General features: G+C 29.9%; 1 protein-coding gene across 2 annotated transcripts; it reads right to left on the bottom strand.

Annotated features, from left to right (window-relative positions):
• Nucleotides 1–1,107: 1,107 nt before the first annotated feature.
• Nucleotides 1,108–10,975, bottom strand: LOC124358727 (1,5-anhydro-D-fructose reductase-like). Of its 2 annotated transcripts, none has more exons than XM_046811023.1 (6): nt 10,855–10,975; nt 7,408–7,575; nt 5,725–5,931; nt 4,306–4,544; nt 3,253–3,409; nt 1,108–1,327 (listed from the first exon to the last, which is right to left on the bottom strand). In XM_046811023.1, the coding sequence occupies exons 1-6, from the start codon at nt 10,933–10,935 to the stop codon at nt 1,202–1,204; spliced, it is 978 nt and encodes a 325-aa protein (XP_046666979.1). In that variant the 5' UTR covers nt 10,936–10,975; the 3' UTR covers nt 1,108–1,201. The 2 variants fall into 2 exon arrangements, with proteins under 2 accessions (XP_046666979.1, XP_046666980.1); XM_046811024.1 differs by lacking the exon at nt 1,108–1,327 and adding an exon at nt 2,096–2,255.
• Between the last annotated feature and the right edge of the window lie 2,904 nt (nt 10,976–13,879).

The raw sequence follows: 13,879 nt of genomic DNA, 5'->3' as shown, positions 1-13,879 counted from the left end.
GGAACTACAGGAATACATTTTATTCCAACTCACAAAATATATTTAAACGAGGAAGTATATTTTTAGGCATTGTTACTATGTGTGTGTACAGAATATTAATAAACTGCAATCACATTAAAATGTCTATACTCATATAAAAATTATCTCAGTAAACTATTAAAACGTAGGAGTAATAATAGGTCCCACACCACGTGACAGGCTTCGCTGAGGTTGCATGTATGAACTTGTAATCTATACCTCATTTATTAATTTTAATGGCATGACTCATTTCGTATCTCGCCACGAAATTAAATACATAATTTAATTAAAATGGGTTTTATTTATTGTTGAACTATCAAAAGAATACATAACAAGACGCTGTTTAATTAATTATGTGTAGGTGTAGTTATGATATATTATGGTAATGCAAATTGTTTGAATCTCTTTAGGGGTATACTGAGTTTGTTAACAAATTTATTTATTCAAGTATTTTCCCTCTAACATCATGGTTACCCATAAGACCAATTTAATTATTCAATAACGCTCATCAAAAATACCATGCAGTGACATACACTATTATCGAACTCAGTTTTTATTATATATAATTGAATCTATATTCAAATTTCAAGCTTATTGGTCAGTTTTACAGATATCGTGCGGACAGTCTGATAGATAGAAAGACATAATAACATTTGACCAACCCAACGAGTAATAAGCTTCGCTTAAACTCCGCCAAGAATTTTTTCTTCAATATAAAACATTACAAAAAGGCAGAAAAAATTGGAGGCAAGTGTTTTTAAGTTGGATAATATTGGAAAGGAAACAATACAATCATGTTGGAACAATACTAATTGTTTGCCATCACGACATACATAATTCAATATGGACCGGTAATACGGAACTGTATGCGTCAACTCTTTTATTTAAACTTAATATTGTTATTATACTGGCTATGAAAAAAAAACAAGTTGCTCTTTTATAGAATTTTGTGGTAAGTAATCTTTTACTATGCGACTCATAGTCATTCGTCTTCTGAAAACAATTAAACACACTTCTATAGTTTGAAATTATATAAATATATTTTAACTTGACAAGGAACTTAACAAAATGAGGTTCTTAAATGATATGTAGTCGGTAATGATATAATTATTATTACGTGACAATATACATGAAAATAATATATTGTTTCCTGAAAGAAAATACAACGGGTAAAATACATCACTTATCCTGGATAAGGATATTCAGGATGAGGTTTTAAAGCTTCAAGATGAAACCGGCGGCCTTCTTCCCCTTTATCCAGATTATTCAGCTCCTCCATTTCAGTTGCACTCAGTTCAAAATCAAATACCTGTACAAGTTTAGAAGGTTAACGCTTGGTCTTGCTAAAAAATAACTTTAAACTGTATATGCCGCAGGTCATGCAGATACATTGCTCCGTCTACTATTATTTTAGGTATAGCCCTTTAATACACTTTATGTGTCTTACGTATACCAGTAATAAAATACATTAAATTTAACAAAATCTATATGAATGGAACAGACTAATCAACATAGTAAAAAGTAAAGCTATAATCCGTTAATCTTGTAGTAAAACTACGAGTATAATTATCTTGGTTCAGGTACCATTAAATAATACCAGTAGCCATGTATCTATAAACGATAATTAAGACTCCTTCATAAAATAAAACAACTAGGGGTCAAAGGTTTTTCGTGACTCTTATTCGTTGTTTGAGTCACTTTATAAATATGGATAAAATTTATATACAGTATATATATATATATCTTGTAATTAAATTTCTTAAGATACCGAAGGTAATTTACGATTCGAACATTAAGTGACTCATTAATTTCCTAAGAAACTGTTCGATTGTGGGTAAAGTAGTTTAAGCATGGCTGAACAAGCAAAGTCCATTATTTGCTTTTAGCCGAAAGACGAGTGAAAGTGCGCGAGATAGCTGAATCCACGGACTGAACGAGCTCATTTCATTTTGCTTAAAGATATACATGAATAAATTTTTTACAAGATGGGTCGTATGTGAACATCTGAGGACAATTTTGCAGTGTTCAGAAAGAACCCGGTAGAATGTATGATTCATTTTGTGACAATTTGCGAAAATTGGATTCTTCACTATATCCCAGAACAAAGCAGCAGTCTAGGCAATAGATCGCAGAATATTGAGGAAAAAGTTCCAGGAAAGGGGGAAAGCGTTCCATCCACTGGAAAGGTGATGGCGTCTGTGTTTTCGTATCGGAACAGCCTTCTCCTGATTGAATACCTTGAAAAAAGGAAAACGATTACCGGAGAATACATGCATAACTTTTGGACAGATCGAAAGCTGCATATAAATAGCATCATCATCTTCAACGCCTAGATAGAACATTCAGAAGAATTGCAACGTCAAGCATTCAGTAATGTCTAGATAGAAGGTGGGATTATTACATGAAGACGCAACAGAGCACTTATGCCGTGTTACTCAGCATATATTAGTATAAGGTGATCTGAGATTTGAACTGTCCTTATGACTATCATCTGTTCTTAAACACTAAACTTTTCCTGCAGAAACTATGAATAAGTCAAGATATAAATGAATATTTTAAAATCTTGACGAAACTACCGAAAGAAACCGTGGAGCTGGAAAAATATTGGAATAGTGCCTTGAACGTTGTGTGGAATCTGTTAGAAAAATACTGGTATCAAAACACTACGTTTTTTTCAAACCACCCTAGTAGTAGCAGGTATAAATAAAGTATTAAAATTATATACATATTTATAGCACTGTAAGAAATATGTCAACGTATGCGTACTATATTGAAATAATACTAATTAGTGTTTCATACTTTGATTAGAAGTTTGAAAGCATTACATAACTGTAATTTTTAATTTTTGTGATGTAGATTAAAGGTTGTTTGGTTGTAAATTTAGAAGTGTACTAGTGTAAATGTCATTCTAAAGTGTAAGGAATTAATAAATTGTCCAGTCTTATATGTTGGTTAATGTTTTGTAATATAATGTTAGTATATGAAAATGTTTCTAGATAGTAGTGTTATAATATATAATTTAGTAGACTTTCAAAACGTATCACAAATAAATATGAACGAATTTATTGTGTACTTATGTGGTGTTGGCTATGCTGTTGTAATTTTGTAAAGCTGCAATTTATTTTGTGTAAGTGAACCAGTTTTTAAATAAATTGGTGAGTAACATTGAATATATAATAAGTATAGCAAACAGAAGACGTTAGAATAATAATTTGAAACATTTTAAAGTAGTACCTGAAAATTCTCACGAATTCTGATTGGGTTGGAACTTTTAGGGATGATTGCGATGCCCAACTGTAGGACATGTCTCAGTAGAACTTGACCTGTCGACTTATTGTGAGACTTGGCTATGCGGCAGACTACCGGATCCTGCAGAGGATTTAAGTTCGCTCTGAAATTAAAGAAATAAGTTGTTAAACTTTAATCATTTATTCTCACTATAGCAGCAGTAGACATGTAGACCTTTAGCCTGAATCTTTCCTTTTTTGCAGTGCTTCCATCTGTACTCTACATCAACAACTTATCGTCAAATTAGTATTATAAAATGTATCAGCTGTATATTTTAATGTTTTAATTAACAAAACATCGCAAATATACTATTAGTATTATTATTATACTACTATTATTATACTTTAGTATAAATATACTAAAGAGTATTATTTCTTTACTAAATATGATTAGAGGACTACTAAATCATGTAAGGCATTACACACATGTCAGACATAAAATTCATATGAGTCCTTTGTAATGCTTCTAGATGACGCAATATTTTGTTGCTCACAAATTAGCATACTATAGTGATGTAGGGTGTCCGCTATCAATAGTTTGCAGTTATTCTTAAATTGAGTAGGAGATGTGAATATCTTCCAGTTACCACTTTTAAGGGATGTTTTGTGAGTCTTTAAAAATGCATATTTCGTCTCTGTTATTCAGTATTATATTATATACCGTGGCTAACTGCCAGTTTATTCTGTTTTTTTATCTTACTCATTAATTGTCTTCAGGCATTATTTTATTAGATTCTAATTTAACAATATTGTAGTTTAATTGAAGGAGGCATTGAGAGTTTCTCATATAGAAAAAGCAGTAAAGTTACTATTCAGATTACGATATTATGCTTAAAGAAGGACTATATTATGACAGAGACAATAAGTAGTCTACATACGCCAATTGCTGCCACACACAGGTTATGAATTAAAAAGGAAATTGTATATAATTACATAAGTATTTTACTATAGTAAATAATATATTTTATACTACAAGTAATTGTATGAAAATATCGCGTACCCAGAAAGCAGGCCATTAGGTACGCTACGTGAGCCAAGTGTGGAGTATGACGTCATAGTGATACCTTTCTGCCTACACAATTCTTGCTCTGCCTTACCCTGATTGTAGAGGTACAGTTCTATCTGCAAGTTTGCTGGAGGTATGCGAGCCACTTTAAGAATACGCTCTATCTGTTTGACGTTAAAGTTGGATAGACCAATCGCTTTAGTTAGTCCATCGTCCACTTGTTTTTCCATTTCCTAAAAACACCACGTTTTTACAACAAAATCTTGAACAAAGTTACAGCTAAGTTTTAAATTTTAAGGTTTTAAAACTTTTTATTTAAGATGAAAGGAAATGATTGCTCTGGGTATGTATTCATTCATACATTAACATAATTTCCCAATAAACAGAATGTTATCGCATTTATTATTTCGTAATTTTTAACTATAAGTTAATAATTTATTTCCTGGAGTTTTTTGACCTAAAATTAATGAACAATTAAAATGAAAGGAACAGTACATTTGAGCATTTTTCAATAATTTTGTATGATAAAAATATGCTCAAAATATTGATAGTAAATATACTAGTATATGTACACTGGCTCGTATAGCCTGTATCAGACATACACACATCTCGCGTCGTATAATAGGTTTTTCTAAAGTTAAATGCAAAATTTACAGTATATACTGTAGCTAACTTTATTCTTATTATATCTTAAGGACGACAATGTGACATGAAAGAAACTTAAATCTATCAAGCAGAAGAGAAAATAAGCCAGCCTATTCAGTAACAGACAGCGATGACAAACAGTAAAATCCTAATACTGGACTAATGCACCTAATACTTTTTGCATATTGAAATCAGTATAAAATATCAAGTCTACAGATGAAGTTGTTGTGACACACGGCAGATAGTACGGCTACGAAAAGGCTCAGTTAAATTCCATAGAAGGAAACGAACCTATAATAAAGGCAATGCTGTCTAAGTAGAAATAACTTTACGTAGCTACTATAAACAGATATACAGATAGAAGAAGGATTTTTCCAGAACTCTTTTAGATAGCTAAGCAAAATATACAAAACCTCAAGAAATAATCTCAAATTATATGTTATCCTAAATTACAGACTTTGGTAACAGTAAACCAAATCCAATGGAAGGACATTTTATCAATATCAATGTCTATCAGTCTATATGTATATATATGAAGATCCATGTAAAACTTTGAGCTAGTTCGTTCTCGAGATACAATAGACAACTTTATTATCTATATAACAAGTAGCATACATTCTTTTATGTTTTGTCAGTAGAGGCTAAACAAATTAATGAGGATAGACATAAATAGATATACCAGATGTAATACTTTTTTACCCTTGGGTAATAACGTGAGTGATAGGAAGTAAAACTGCATTCTTACTTCACTTATGGAACACACATTACCTTCCATAAAGCCACGTGATCAGTCGTCATGTCCAGTTTCAACCCTGTATTGTCCACTGTGTTGCCTTCGTGTTTTATCACTTCATCAGCATTGATCCCAGCGGGATGGTGTATCAAGTATAGGTCCACATACTTCAGCTGGAGCGCTTTCAATTGCTTCTGTAAATACTCCCGAACAAGTTTAGGACTGTTCCCTTGCATAGGTAGCTGAAAAATTAATGATATAATAGTACTATACAACTGGTATGCACTTCTCCCTTTATCCATAATTTTAAGTACTAGGTGAGGTAAAGAGATTGACTATTTTAAGATAGATTAAATTTAAATTTGTTTGATTATTTGAAAATATAACATAATTACAAAATATTTGCCATCGTTACGGGTTACAACAAATCCTTAAATATTGGTAATCAAATTGCCCGACCGATAGAAGTTTTATAAAGGTTTTTGTTAATTTGGTGTATGAAGTACCAATTTGTTTTCGTTTCGGAATATTCTGCAAACATTTTATGTATTAACTTCACTTAACTAAATGTATTATTTTCAGATTATAAAATTTTAACGGTTTTACATTTTTAAAATAATATACTCGAATTGGAATTATTCGTGACTTCCGCATATGGGATTTTCGCCTAAAATTATTATATGTAACTAAATATTATTTGTTTGTATACACAACTAAAGGCATGGAAACAGAGATATGGCTATGGCGGTACACTCACGTAACGTTTTGTAATATATGATAATGCAATATAAAAGAGATATGTAAATGTAATAATATTCATAAATTTACACATGCAACTGCTTTGATAACACAATATAATAAATTTTACCCCATCACAAGCAAAACGGGAGGAGACAATAATTAAACAATGAATACATTTTACTAGTATTCAATACATAAATATATATTCTTAATATAAATATATATATATATATATATATATATATATATATATATATATATATATATATATATATATATATATATATGTATATTGAGAATGTATACTCATATATATGTGAATGTGTGTGTGCGTGTGTGTGTGTGTGTGTGTGTCAAGACATTTTTTTTGAAAGTATAGGAAAATATAATTATGTCATAACACAGTTATATTAGATTTTCAAGCTACCTATACCTAAAAGCAAATAATCAAATTTTCATTGTATAGAGATTAAATTAATAATTTGTTACTGAAAAATATGTTTTTATATATATCATATTTTCTATGAAAGATTATTTCAAATAAAATGTTTAAATGTTTAACTAATTATCTAAATGTTAATCTTAAAATATGTCCACAATCTTACACTGCACAAACGTTCCAAGAATCTTACTTGATGAGTCACTAAATCAATATTTATATAGTGAAATCCTACCACTATCTTACAAAATGATATCAATAACACTTTTACACCTTGATGTAATTTCCAAATTGTTTTAAGTCCTAACAACTACTATGTAATGGATTTGACAATTTGGAAGATTGAGAAGCCTGGAGGCTCAGAAAATAGGGGTAGTTTGTAATCAGGGGTGCTTCTAATAATAAATCATAGAATTGTATACAATTTAATACAAAAATATTTTTCCAATTTGATGGAAAAGTGAATTTTAAGGTAATGCTACATACATAATTGGTGGCCATGGTTAGCTTAGCCACAGTCACAACTGAGTCGTGTTACCTTGGTAGTGATAAAAATGTCCTGGCGACTAATCTTGCCTGATCGCAGCCACTCACTCAGCACTCGGCCGATAGCCTCCTCGTTGTTGTAGACAAAAGCTGTGTCAATGAGGCGATATCCGACCTCAAGTGCTGTGTGTAGAGCTCTCTCCAGTTCCGCGTCCACACTCTATAAAATTATAACATTTATTACAAAGTTTTTATCTAAAACTACATTCTAATAAATTTTAATTCTTCATTATTTTTTAGAATAAAATTTCATTCCAGAGCATAAAAAAGTGGTGACATACTAAACGTTAATTTAATTACTATACTAGATTAGAATGGATGTGAATATACATTATAATTTTTTTCAATATAAATATATCACAAAGTGGAAACAATTTTGTTTTAGATTACACACAAATTATGGAAAAATGAAGGACCCGAAAGAACGTAATGCAAGTCAACCAGTGCAACAAACTTTATCAAGGTTACTGTTGTGAAGTTGGAAAATGTCATTTGTTTTTGTTGGATGTGTTTACAAATATATAATGAGAATAATGATTTATTCCATAATAACTAAACAATTAAATAACATTACAAAACCTCGGAATTACACTGCCACGATTTCCAGTTATGTGGCAGCGCAACTAAAAATATAATATATAAATAAACAGAGTCCAGTCCATCACTTTAACTGCCATCTTCTGTGTAGCTTTAACTAAATAAAATACACATTTAAACATATAAGTTATTAAAACAAAGAACAAAAAAGTTTCCTTTTAAATATTGGAAAATTTTTCTGTATACATACATAAACATATCCCTGTACATAAATATATACAAATCTATATATAAAAATGTATTAATTTTGCTATTTACAAACAAAAAATAATTTGTTTTTTTATTAATGTTGTTTAACATTATTATAGGTTTAGGCTATATGCAAAAGAAAAACCACAACTTTACAGATTTATCAAAACTATTAAATGAGTTACATAATTTTATTTGAAGCTGTAATTTGTTAAAGTACTTTGGACCAAGATAATTAAAGGATTGCCTAAATGAAGATCTGTTGACTTTAGGTACTCGAAAGATGTTCTGAAAATTAGGTCTAGCACTATAAACTAATTCAAAAGTTCCAGTATTACCACTTTTGATATAAAATAATCTTAGTACCTTATATACAAAAAGGTGTTGTATAGGGAGAATTTTCAAATGACAATAAAGAGGATAGGAACTTTCTCTAATAGATTTTCCTAATATGATTCGAATAAAATGATTTTGTACAACTCGCAATTTTTCTACGTGGTATTTAAAAGTCCCGCCCCAACATTGAATTGCGTATTGCAACCTAGATTGAATTAAGGCGTAATATAAGATTCTTAATAACTTTTCGTCACAACAATTTTTTAAAAAATAAAATTTTCTGACACAAGATTTTAATTTATCTTTTAAAAACAATATATGCTTATCCCAAGATAACTTTTCATCGAAAAAAAACACCAAGATACTTAAATTGATCCACCTTTCCAATAGTCAAACAATTACAAAATATTCCAGTACATTTTTGATCGTGATATTTTACTAATTCCTTAAAACTAAAACCAACAAAATCAAAAATTCATAAATTTTGTTTTATTTCCATTAATTTCCATTTTGTTTTCATCACACCACTTTCTCAAAACTCGTATATCGTCCATCATGTTGCTCCAAATTTGTTGAGAGTTCTTTTCAGAATAAAACCTTGCAAAATCGTCAGCAAAAACGCTTGGTTTTCCGTAAAACTCATCCTTTAACAAATCATTAATAAAAATTATGAAAAGGGTAGCAGACAAAACGGAACCCTGAGGGACCTCTGCTGAGACAATCAGGGGAAAACTCAGAGCACCACATACTTTTACTCTTTGCTTACGATTTTTGAGAAAACCTCGAAACCAGTCTTGTGCTACTCCTCTTATACCAATTGCATGTAATTTATCTAAAAGTATTTCATGATTGACTAAGTCAAATGCCTTTTTAAAATCAATAAAAAGACGAGATGTTTTATTTTTACTGTTGAAACTTTTATAAATCAGATTTAGGCCATTTAACAAAGCGTCTTCCGTAGATTTTCCTTTCCTAAATCCATATTGGTTATCCACCTTTATCCAAATGTTGTAAGTTTACGATTTTTTTCTTTATAGTGGCCAGCACTAAAACTAATTTAGAATTTTGGAATTTGATTTTTACTTCTTACTTTGCCCATCTGGCTCTAAAACCAATAGAAATTTTACTTTGACCAAGACAAATATATGTACCAAGTTTAAATTTTTTATAAAACGTTATCATCAAAGACACTATTCAGGTGCTTATTAAGAGTCAAACCTATCCAGCTGCACTGCATCAACATGAGATAAGTACTTGGGGATAATTTGATAATCTCTTAGTGTTATTATGATACTAATACATGCGTATACAGGATGCAGATAATAGTGCACAGTGAAGAAGAGCAGGGATTCAGGAGGAGAAAGACAAAAAAAGTTTGGAAATAGAAGTAGCATTTAAATTTACTGAGTTAAATACTTGTAATGGCATCATAATTATTTTAGCACATTTTGTAACCTAGGTTATACAGGACAAAATAAGGCATCATAATCGTATTAAAAAAGAACAATTAGATCTGTAATGAAGTATAGAAATGCTGGTCCCCCTAAACCTCTTGCAGGAAATGCAGTTAAAGTAGTTTCATAAGGTTTTAATTTAACTACTGGTGTATGAAATTTGAGATCTCGAATTCAAATAGTAAGGTTTTCCAACTTAATGACCACAATGCGTTGTTGTAAGCCTCTTCTCAAAATAATTTAGAAACTTCTTTTAGCTATGGCGAATAAAAAATAACTTAAAATTAAAATTAATTTAAACTTGGAGCTTTAAAACAGTTGATATACTGTACGAGTTTTTAAAGCCAATAAATTCTTACTCTATAAAAAATGTTCTTCAAAATAATAGTTCACTTGAACATATTTACCAAAATATTTCCTTATCTCTTAATAAAAATTCCTTACAATAAATTATAATCGTTACATTTTAAAAGATTTTTGTCCAAAACTGCGAGTCTACTTTCTTACTTTTTATGTTTTATTTCTATATATGAAAAGAATTAGTCCATTTAGTGATATGAAGATTTATTACGATTATTGTATTCATTCTATTATGACTCTAACTATTTATTCGTTTTACAAATAGTTATGGAGTGGAAAAACTCGAGAATTAAAATAAATAACCTCATCTATCTTAATTATAAAAAGCTACTTGATCAATACAAAGGGTTTTGCTATACTCTATTGAAAATTTACTGGTTAAAAAGCACACCAGTTTAATTTGGTTTCTGTTTGAACAGTGTTGACTAGGAAATTATACTTAATGAAAACAAAATTTGTATAGAATTGTAAATCTGTAATTGGATAGAGTTTTAATGTCTTACCTGCCATGTTCCCAAACCGAAAATTGGCATTTCCATGCCAGAGGCAGACTTGAGGACGGAGGTAGCAGTTAACTTCGCCATAATCGTGTTTCACTGACTGATGTTACTCCATACCGATTGTAAGCGGTATCAGCACTTCCTGAAAGATAAGACCTCATTTTTTGTTGTAATCTCTAGTTATGTAACCGTAATCTAATAATTACTGAGTTCCTATTGAAATACACTTATCAAATTATCAATATTGTTTAAGCACTGTTTAATAACCGACTGATACTAGTGTTTATCAGTAGAGAATATCAATTCACGTTTGCCTAGGTTAAAAGTGTTTTAGAACAGCTTTTACCTCATTGTGTACATGAATTTATTGTATACTTTTTTTCTCGTACCATTCTTGCCTATATAACCTGTAGATATACCATTTTAAATAATTTTAAAGAGATCTTTACTAAACCCTGTTTACTGTTTTTATACGTCCAAAAGAACGTTAAAAAAGTGTCTTTCATTTTGAGTATTTCTCCCTAAATTTTTTTGATAATAGCTCGTATCTCTAATGAACTAGGAACTTAAATTACAATAACTCAAAACTAAGATTATTATAGCTACGTAAATATGTCAAGAAATATTGAGTAAATAATAAGGTAACGAGGAGAATAAATATATTACGTATGTCACGTACATAAGTGTACAGTTTAAAATACTCAAACTGCTAATATTTTGAAATAATATTTCATCTTATATGATAGATTTAACTATCAGCAGATCTTCTTTGATATTCTGAAAAGCTCATTATGTAATGTAGTGCCTTATAAAAGGAACTTTATTAACGGCTTCCTTCTTTACTCTGAACAGAGTAGTTCTGTGTTAGGAGACACTTGGAGGTTTTTTCCAAATTAAAAATAGGAAGAGCAAGGAGTAAGGGCAAGACGTTTCCGACCCTATGTTTTTGTCTATATTTTGAATTGATAGAGAAGAATTTAAATTTAATTGATTTATTATATTTAAATATTAAACTGTACACAGAATTATATATTCATAAATACTGAAAGGTGGTGCCATAGTTCCAAATGACAACAACCCTCTCATCAACCAGAAATATTTTATTAAACTCTTTGTACGAATACTATGCTAATTATATCTTTAATTCAATTATAGTTACCACCAGTACAAGGAGAATTTGCGTGTTCTTTGCATAACACACACAAGCAAATATCACAGGAAGAGTATAACGTCTTTATCACAGCACTCAATGTAACAAGTTGGAAAATAATCCGAGTCTAACTCACCATAGTCACTATCCATTTTGCTTATCGTATCAGCATTATTTAAATTAGCTGAATGCATTAACTTTACTACTCAATAATTAAGTATCAAAACGAAAATACTTTGTTTCACAACACCAACTTGAAACAATCAAAACAGCAGCTGATACATCAAATAATTGAGGTTACCTTCAGGTTACAGTTTAGCTAACATCAAACTTGCATCGAATTAACCAAGCCTGCAATGTTGGCACCCCAAACAATTAATTATAATTAATTAGACTTATCTCACTTTGTTTCCAAGCATGCACTTAATAATAATGAAGTTTAAAGGCAATTTAAACAAACTCTAAGCACAATAAAAACCATTAATCCCTAAAATAATGGATTAATAAATCCGTGTGTCATATGGATACGACAGTATCTCCTTGCAATAGAGTGAATTTGTTAGTTACGACTGTTATCGAACTTACTATATCTCCACAACGAAAAGAGATACAGATACGACAGAATGTTTATTGAATAGAGCACATTAAAATCAGTCGAAAGGTAGTCGTATCTCAAAATAGATATATATTTATACGTATATATATATATCGATTTTGAGATACGACTACGGCAATGCTCGAGTTGATGTTCGTACTCAGTATATATATATATATATATATATATATATATATATATATATATATATATATATATATATATATATATACTGAGTACGAACATCAACTCGAGGGTGTGCATTGCTCACGTCGGAATCAACTTTTAATTTGTATTCACTTTAGTTACTTTAATGATATATTGCAACAATAATTGCAACAATTTCCATTGTATCTGAATGAATAGATTCTATGTACTCTCTTAAACTAAAGGGCCAATGAGGTAAATACTTAAAACAACTTTTTAAGAGCGGAAACCACAGGGGTACTTTATAATTTAAAAACAATAAAAGTTACAGAACTTTCTGCTGTATTTATGTAGCGTTCTGTTTTTGCAATATATAATGATTGCAAGTGTCCGAAATCCTTATGTCTTTCTAAATTATATAATATTAAAGAATTGAATTTGTTGACTCTACCACCACAAATACTTTCAGCTTTATTGTTTACAATATTTAATAGTAAAATAAAATAAAAATAAAAATGTCTTAATTATTGGAGTGTTTGTTCCTAAATTAATCAATATTTAATACTGCATCAGTTATTAATATTTCCGCGGTACAAGTGCACAACACCCGATTACATGTGAACAACACATCAGTCGGTTTTGGATGCATGTGTGCCTCTTATTGTTGGCCCCAGGTGTTTTGGATGCTTAAAGATTATCCAAAATGCATTTAAAACAAATCAGAATTCAAGCTTAAATTAAGGCTGCATTTTGTAATGGGGTGTTCTTACTCACCGGGTGGGATTCTAGAATAGATTTATTACATTTATGCTTTAAACTAAATATCTTGATAGAAGTGCTCAGTTTAGGCTAATTTATTTTATCCTTAAATGAGTTTAAGCCCCTTTGTTATTTTTAACTCTAAAATCTGCTATTCCAATATTGTTTAATATTGACATCATCTTACAACTATTAGTTATTTTAGTTATATATACAACAATGAATGTATTTTAATTGATATGGTCGTTTATTATATAAATAAGTCAGTAAGATGTTAATATTAAGAATTGTAAATTGTAAATATTTGTAATAAAAAATTCCATTACTAGAATTCTTTTTAAAATGTTTATTATATTTAGTGGTCAATCTATCATGAT

Source organism: Homalodisca vitripennis, chromosome 3 (assembly GCF_021130785.1).
Source record: "Homalodisca vitripennis isolate AUS2020 chromosome 3, UT_GWSS_2.1, whole genome shotgun sequence".
NCBI classification, from domain to species: Eukaryota; Metazoa; Arthropoda; class Insecta; order Hemiptera; family Cicadellidae; genus Homalodisca; species Homalodisca vitripennis.
The sequence above is the reverse complement of the archived record's forward strand: the minus strand, read 5'-3'. Positions and strand labels throughout refer to the sequence as shown.

What these genes read in the sequence shown, in the direction of transcription:
- LOC124358727 (XM_046811023.1), bottom strand. Translation starts at nt 10,935, where the DNA reads ATGGCGAAGTTAACTGCTACCTCCGTCCTCAAGTCTGCCTCTGGCATG. An exon ending in ATCACGTGGCTTTATGGAAG is followed by an intron (nt 4,545 to 5,724) that starts GTAATGTGTGTT and finishes TGGTGTTTTTAG; the next exon opens with GAAATGGAAAAACAAGTGGA. An exon ending in GAATTCGTGAGAATTTTCAG is followed by an intron (nt 1,328 to 3,252) that starts GTACTACTTTAA and finishes AAACTTGTACAG; the next exon opens with GTATTTGATTTTGAACTGAG.